This window comes from Teleopsis dalmanni, chromosome 2 (assembly GCF_002237135.1).
Source record: "Teleopsis dalmanni isolate 2A chromosome 2, ASM223713v2, whole genome shotgun sequence".
Lineage (NCBI taxonomy): Eukaryota > Metazoa > Arthropoda > Insecta > Diptera > Diopsidae > Teleopsis > Teleopsis dalmanni.
The window spans coordinates 242,640,894-242,649,358 of NC_051847.1; the positions used below are offsets into that span (position 1 = coordinate 242,640,894).

General features: G+C 29.4%; 1 protein-coding gene across 1 annotated transcript; it reads right to left on the reverse strand.

The window, feature by feature from the left end:
• Nucleotides 1-2,043: 2,043 nt before the first annotated feature.
• Nucleotides 2,044-2,835, reverse strand: LOC119683984. The gene is made up of 3 exons (XM_038097893.1): nt 2,623-2,835; nt 2,250-2,549; nt 2,044-2,184 (listed from the first exon to the last, which is right to left on the reverse strand). Exons 1-3 carry the CDS (start codon nt 2,770-2,772, stop codon nt 2,143-2,145), a joined length of 492 nt encoding a protein of 163 aa, XP_037953821.1. The 5' UTR covers nt 2,773-2,835; the 3' UTR covers nt 2,044-2,142.
• Between the last annotated feature and the right edge of the window lie 5,630 nt (nt 2,836-8,465).

Genomic DNA, 8,465 nt, shown 5'->3' on the forward strand with positions numbered 1-8,465 from the left:
ATATTTAGCAGTAATATTTGTTAAATCTACATGTGTGATTATTTCTCTTTGAATTCTCTCCTTTAATTAAAATTTTATCTGTTAGTAATTTTTTTAAACTTGTAAATCTTATAAATCACAGATATTAACTGTAAGTCTAATAATCGTATTGGAAATATTGCTTTATTATTAGCTATTGTTTTAACATTAAAATATGTGTCACAAAATAATATATTTTTATGAATATTAAGTTCACTAGATTTAAGAATAATAATTATTTAAGTTCTTGTTGAATGATTACTCTTCAACTCCTTCAATAGGCGGATTTTTATATAAATCAATTTAACTTATCAATTAAAATCAGTATATTAGTTTATTTATTATTAGAAGTTTAGTTATTACTAACAGCTTATTTATTAGTTTATATATTTATTTTTGGTTTCAGGACTAACAATGCTTATGTCATTGGGTTGGAATTTTGAATTTAATTTAAAGAAAGTTATTGCTTTATCTAATAATTAGAATTTTATCAATCAGATTTTACAAATTAATATTTTTTTGATTTGTTAACCTAAACATCATTTAAAATATTATTAATTTATATGTGAAAAGTCTGTTATTCATAATAATATAATTCACAATCTATTCCCTTAAAAAAGTATTATAAATATATATACATCTAACTTTTAGATGGCAACTTTAAGAATTAACTAGGAAAGTATATGTTTTAGCAGGATGTTATTCAAGAGAAATATATATTTTCAGAAATTTGAATGCTTCAGTTATATAAATAAATTTTGTTTTTTTTCATATTATGTTTTTACTACAATAACAATTAGTTATTTAATTCAATTCTATCATTATATATTAACTGATCATTTTAATATTTTTATATTGAATATATTAAACGAAAACATTTGAGTTATATTAGGAGGACCGATAAGATTATTAGGATATATATATATACATATATCAACTGAAACAAAACATATTTATAAAATTTTGTTTTTTTTTTACTGTCATAGAGAATATCTAATATTATCACCTATGGATTGCTTTTTAATTAATAAACTTTTAAATAATACTACTTAAAACATTCAATCATCTGAATTTATTGGAGGATTTTCTTTATATAAAAATTTATAAAATTATTTAAAATTCAATCAATTTACATAAAATAATAAATTAGTTATAATATTAAAAAAATTATTTTTTATTTAATTATTTAATATTTGATCATTTAAATTGGTTATAATAGATTGTTAAGTTGATGGTGTAAGGGAGATAACTTTACCCTCAAATATCCATTTAAATTAAAAACTTAAATTCATTAATTCATAAAGTAGTTCAATAGCAATTTATATATTACTAAATTTCAAAAAAATGTGATATTCTTAATAAACTCATATATTGATATAGGAAAGCAACCATTCAAACTAAAAATTAGTGCTTTTTGTGTTCAACATATATCTTTTAATTCAGTGAAGTAAAACTTCATTCATTCTTATTACTTACAAAAAAAATTGGATAATATATATATAATTGGTTTCAACAAATAATTAATATTAATAATAAAATAAGATAAAATATTATTAATTACACAGTATATATGAGGTAGAAACTTTGTAGCCGTTGTGTGAGTATTGCCAGAAATAAATCTCGCTAGAGTAACTGTAGAATACGGATTTATTTAGTATATTTTTTCGGTTTATTTACATATCGATGTCATGCATTTATTACGGTGGATATGCCTAAATAAATAACGAAAAAACATTTACTTATTATTTATGTGAAGTAGTGTAAAAAATTACCTTTTAGCTAAATTCAAGCTGTATGTAGGGTGTTCCAAGTTTTGTTACTGAATTTATGAACTCTGCTTTATGTAAATGCTGAACTTCTTTACTCTGTTAACCTTATATTTATTATTTGAAAGAGTAATTATGTCAAGTTATCAAACGAGTACTGTGATTTATTTAATTTGGTCATATGCCTTCCTAAATTAAACAAATTAAAATTTTCCCAATTAGTTGAAAAATATATTTAGTCAAATAAATTATTGCATAAAATGATAAAAATACATAGAAATACTTAGAATTAAACATTGTTTATAAGTTTTCTTCAGATTAATCCAGAAATATATATGTGATGATGTGTCTGCCGAAATCAAACATTACAATGTTTGATATGCCGCTCCCAATCAATTAACTGGTCGATTAAAAGAGATATATAAAAGTTATTTTCTGATATTATAAGTATAAATATATATTTACTTGACATATTGTACTGCAATACCACTGCTTTCGGCACCCAGTACAAATATATTTTGCTTCTTGTACCGTACACACTTGGCAGGCATAATAATCATGTTTTTGGGAGCTTTTCGAATGGTAGTCATCAGTTTCCTTCTGGTAGCTATATTCACCACCATGATTGATTGCCAAGCCTTTAGATTCTGGTGTATGTCGATTTGCGCTAAATGTACCCGAGTTGTTTGGAAGATTTTCAAAATTACTTTTGTCATTAAGTGCAATTGCTTCACAAATTTCGTTGTGCTGTTTTCCATCTTTTACCTATTCGATTAAGAAGCAACCAATTTTTTAATAACACATATTTCAAAACTTTTAGAAAACGGAACACCCCTACCTTATCTGAACAACCACGATGTTTGAATATTTGACCTTCGTAGTCATGAGAAGGGTCTTCAAGTCCCATGTCCAATAGTATGGGGTGTTCTGAACTCTTCTGATTTGCAATATGTTCCGCAGTTTCTGACAATGCTGGCGTTTTTTCCATTTCGATATTTGTCCCACTATTTGTTACATTTTGAGTATTTGACGATTCTTTGCTTGATGAAACGGTACTATATCATTTTCAATAAAAATATTAGCTTATAATAGTTAAATTTCATTAGAATTTGTCGTCATAAATCCAAAGAGTATATGTTATGGCTAAAGATATACACATTAATGACAACCTAATATTAAATTTGTCATTTAATAACGATAAAAAGAGATCAGTCCGTGGTGCACAGTCTGTACATAACGAAGTAATTAATCTCGGTTCATCCAGTTGCGAATGCAGGATATTTTTTCTTTAATGTGATGAGCACATATGAAAAAATTCAGTTCACTTGTGGTTTTTAAGTAGTTTTATAAATAGTAATAGATATTACAATATTATACAACACAGAGAAACAAAAAGGTACTTCGAATAACACAAAATATTCAATGTTCGGTTTATAAATAGAAGGACTACATCTATATATCATCTATTTAAAATATTGTCAATTTTTAATTATTTGTCTTTTTATTTTCTAATTTACTTCTTTTGTTTATATAATCATTTAATTATATAACATCTGTGTTTTTGGTTTTCTTAGGACAGAACACTAATCTATCCAAAGCCTTCACATATATTCACGAATGTAGCTCAAATAACTTAATGTTCAGTATTTCTTGTTTTATACTAGAAAATTATTTTCAAACTGCTCCATCAGCTGGGCAAATTACATTTCACCAAGGCAGAAAGTTACATTAAAATCAATTTTATAGTCATGATCAAAAATACCAACTAAAAATAGTAAAGGTATCGTAATAATACCATTTTTTTAATGGTATTGAGTTTGATGTTCACCCAGAAAGAACAACAAGAGCTCTAGTTAAAAATGAGTTCTAAGCCAGCGCTATCAACAATCTAGTTAATAGATATGAAACGCTACAGCCCATGTACAAGGTTTAACGGATTGAAATTATGTCAAGATTAAATATTTCTTAATAATTCCAAATCATAAAAATCCAACCGTACCTGTACCTGAATCACAAATACGTTATGGTTCAATATAATATACAAATTGATAAAAGTATGGCTATACAAATTCATGTCCCAAGCAGTTTGCTGTCATCGCTAGAATCTTTTAATCTTTTAAATCGACTTATAGCATTCATATTAGATAAATACTTTTAAACAGCTCAGTTGGAAATACCATAGAAACACCACATGGTGTATCGGAAACGAAAACTTTCGCAAAAATCTCGAGATACAAATTGTATCGTCAAAATTGAAAAAAATATCGCCTAAGAATATCAAAACAACCAATCATAAGTAAACAGAAACCTACTCGATTTAAACAATATCTCACTTTGTACTCCTTAATAATAAATATGCCCGAAACTGTTATGGAACTCATGGTAGTGGATATACTTTTTCCACCAAACTATTAGTTATTTAATTATACGTTCAATAAATAAAAATTAAATTCAAAAAGTGAAAGCTTTCGAACTTTCTAGTGAGCGGACGTGTTTTTAAGCCGGTCTCGGAAAAATTTAAATTTCAGTATAAAAACAAGTAAATAACAATCACTTTTAAAAGAATAACTTTTGTTATTAATACAAAAATAAAAAACAGAAAATTCTCGGACAAAAAAACAATTCCTAAAAGTTAAAAGTGCATAAAATATTAATTTGAAAATAGCGCGCGCTTTTTCGATTTTTGTTGATTTTTGCACAACTTTAATATTAAAAAAAACTCAAATAGCTGACAGAGACAGCAAATTATTTTCTAAAGCTCAAAATAAAAAAAGTGAGCAAGCATTCAAACAAAATATCAGTGCGGTTTTGTGAATATATAAACAAAACAAAAAAGTGCTGATAGAGACAGCTAGTATTATTACAAACGTGTTCCACAAAAGCTGTAATTGGAAGCCCGCAATTCATCACAACACAACACAACATCAAAACCAACATACGTGCTAACATTGGATTTTGGAATTTAAAGATATTAATTTTATTAATTATTATTATTTTTTTATTATTATTATTATTATTATTATTATTCTTAGTATAATTATTATTCTTTTTTCTCTCTTTTTGTTTTTATTTATATGTTTAATTATTAGAATATAAAGTATAATATTTTACACATTTTCATTTTATTTTTACATCTTTATTTTTATTTTTATTATTTTCTTCTTTATATTAATTTAATTTAATTTTACTTATATTTATATAGTTAATTTAATTTAATATCAATTAATATTAATAGTAGTTAAATTAAGTAAATCTTATAGCACACCTGCTATTTGCATATATAACCACGTATGCAAATGAGCAATCAAAATCTAGTAAGAAGACATACGATAAGCATTCCAAGAAAACGTAATGCTTATTTGGTAATAGACGCATCGAATACGTTGCCTCTGAAAACTACACAAACTGACAAAAGCTTGTCAAACATTGCACCTTCAGCAACTTCGCTTGCATTTTCCGACTTAGCGAGTCCAAAAAATAAAATAAAGGTCCAAACAGGCATGGAACGCTATGTAAATATGAAACGCAAACTTAGTCCTCAAAAAAGCAATTCAAAAGGTGCTAAAATAACTAAAACCATCAAAGATAGTGCAACTACAAACATTCTTTCTAGCAATAGATTTGCTGAATTAGCTGAAACTACAGATGAAGCTAATCAGCCTATTAACAAAAATTTTAAACCGCCTCCAATCTACCTGCGAGAACGCAGCTCAAATAACCTAGTTGCAAATCTGGCACGTCTGATTGGAAATAATACGTTTCATATTGTTCCTATAAGTAGGGCAATATACACGAAACCAAAATCCAAATCGACTCTGAAAACAAATTTAGGGTCATAACCAAATATTTCGAAGACAACAAAAAAATTACTACACATACCAACTAAAGAGTAGTAAAGACCTTGTTGTCGTTATTAAAGGTATTGAATCAGATGTAGAACCCATTGAGATAACAAATGCCCTAAGCGAAAAAGGCTTTAGCGCTATAGCAGTTATAAATATTGCTAACAAAGATAAAATCCAACAACCTATGTTTAAAGTTGAATTTCACCCGGAAACTTCTAAGCTTAAAAAAATGAGAGCCATCTCATTTACAACCTAAAGTATTTACTTCACCGCAATTAACGTTGAGGAGCCCAACAAAAGAAATGGTCTAGTGCAATGCACAAACTGCTAAGAGTATGGCCATACTAAGTCATATTGCACTCTTCGAACAGTGTGCGTAGCTTGTGGCGAGCTTCACCATAACATAGTTCCGAATGCGATAAAAAATCAATAAAGGACACCAAAACCTAAAAATGTAGCAACTGCAGTGGAAATCACACTGCAAACTACAGAGGCTGTCCTATTTATAGGACATCCTACAAGAAGCAACCCCATTAAATTAGTTGAAGTACCCCAACCTTTAACTTCTAAGTCTGTTACACCAGGTGTTTCATATGCTGATGTCGTTAAATCTGACAATCAACAAGGCCCTCCAGTTCAAAGTAATAGTTTGGAAATCATGATTTCCAGTCTCACCCAGAGCTTAAATCAGTTGTACATGGAATGCAAACGGCTTAAGCCAACATAAACTTGAACTCACAAATTTCATGTCCCGAGAAAATGTGGATGTAATGCTTTGCTTAGAAACACATCTAACAAACAAAAATTTCTTTTCTATTCCTGGTTATTTATTTTATAAAACCAATCACCCAGATGGCAAAGCACATGGTGGTACAGTTATTTTGATACGAAGGCGTCTAAAACACAATTTTCTAGGTACATATGCTCATAATCATATGCAAGCCACATCAATATGCCTTAAGCACAAAGGAAAAAATTTAACTTTATCGGCAGTTTACTGTCCTCCCCGCTTCAACATTACTGAGACCCAATTTACGGATTACTTCTTAACTCTAGGTTAAAGATTTCTTGCGGCGGGAGACTACAACGCCAAGCATACGTATTGGGGTTCACGACTCTGTAATCCAAATGGAAAACAGCTCTACAATTCTATTCTAAATAGAAAAAATGCACTATACGTAAACTCTCCTGGGCAGCCAACATATTGACCTGCTGATAACTATAAAATATCAGACCTAATAGACTTCACCGTGATCAAAGGCATAAGCAAAAATTTTATCTTAACATACACAAGCTGCGATTTGTCTTCTGATCATTCTCCAGTTACATTTTGCTTACTTGATGGTCCTCAGTTAAATGACTGTTCCTATAGCCTTACAAGTCCTAGAACAAACTGGCTCAAATTTAAAAAGTACATTAAGTCACACATACACACAAATTACAAGATAAAATGTAAGTCTCAGCAACCTCGGTTTTAAATTCAATTTTGATTTCAGCAGTAGAAAACTCTACCCCCAAAGACAATAAAATTTACAGATTCAATAAAGTATTTACAAATAGTGACATAGAGAATTTAGTTTTACAAAAACGTAGATTAAGGCGAGAATTACAAAAATCTAGGTCCCCTTTAGCGAAAAACTTATTTAAGGAAGCCCAAAGGAGACTTAGTTCTGCATTAAGCAAGGAAACCAAAGTCAGGCAATATAATTATATTCAAAGCCTATGTCCAAATGGCAAAAACCATTCATCCTTGTGGAATGCTAGCAAAGGTATAAATTCCCCCATAGAATCCGATTCTCCAATAAAAAAATCTCTCGGAAACCGGGCGCGAAGTGATGAAAAAAAATCTAACATTTTTGCTGATTACCTAAAAGAGGTGTTTCAACCAAATCCTGCAACAGGACAATATGATTTTCACACTCAAAATCTACATGCACCATCTATTGACATGAATATCACGGCCAATGATCTTGTTCAAATAATCACAAACAAGTTAGATTGCAAAAAGGCACCGGGATATGATAATATCTCACCCATCATGATAAAAAACTTACCCCTTTTGGCCATACATTTTATCACAAGACTTTTTAATGCCATTATTAAATTTGGCTTTTACCCAACAGAGTGGAAAACATTCATGATTATTATGATTCATAAATCAGGTAAAGATCCCACGCTTGCCTCTTCATACAGGTCAATAAGCTTACTGCCATGCCTTTCTAAACTCTTTGAAAGAGCACTGCTTTTAAAGCTAAAACTGTTCCTTGACGTTCAAAACTTAATACCCTCCCACCAGTTTGATTTTAGGGAAAAACATGGAACTATTGAGCGAGTGAATCGTATAACGAATGAGCTCAGAGAACATCGTTCCGCGGTATTCCCCGATGTTAAACAAGCATTTGATAAAGTATGGCATAATGGACTCATGTATAAGATACGCTGTTCATTACCTGAAAATGTTCACTCAGTTTTAGAATCGTATCTGCATAATAGAAGTTTTAAAGTGAAATGTAAATCATATACTTCTAATAATATCCCAATAGAAGCTGGCGTTCCACAAGGAAGTGTTCTTGGCCCTATCTTGTATGTACTTTACACATCTGATATCTCGATAAGTAGTTTATGTTGTCACCACAACGTTTGCCGATGATACGGCAATTTTATGCCGAAACAAAAACGCTGTGTTAGCTTCAAATCAACTTCAATCTCACTTATTTCGGGTGGAGAAATGGCTGTCAAAATGGCGAATTAAAATTAATGAACTAAAATGTAGACACGTCACTTTTACCTTAAATCGGAGTACGTCTCCAATAATTTCATTAAATAACATTCCCAA

Coding starts and splice junctions, on each gene's coding strand:
- LOC119683984 (XM_038097893.1), bottom strand. CDS start 2,772: ATGGAAAAAACGCCAGCATTGTCAGAAACTGCGGAACATATTGCAAAT. Junction 2,550..2,622: donor ATCGTGGTTGTTCAGATAAG/GTAGGGGTGTTC, acceptor TTAATCGAATAG/GTAAAAGATGGAAAACAGCA. Junction 2,185..2,249: donor ATTGCAGTACAATATGTCAA/GTAAATATATAT, acceptor TTAATCGACCAG/TTAATTGATTGGGAGCGGCA.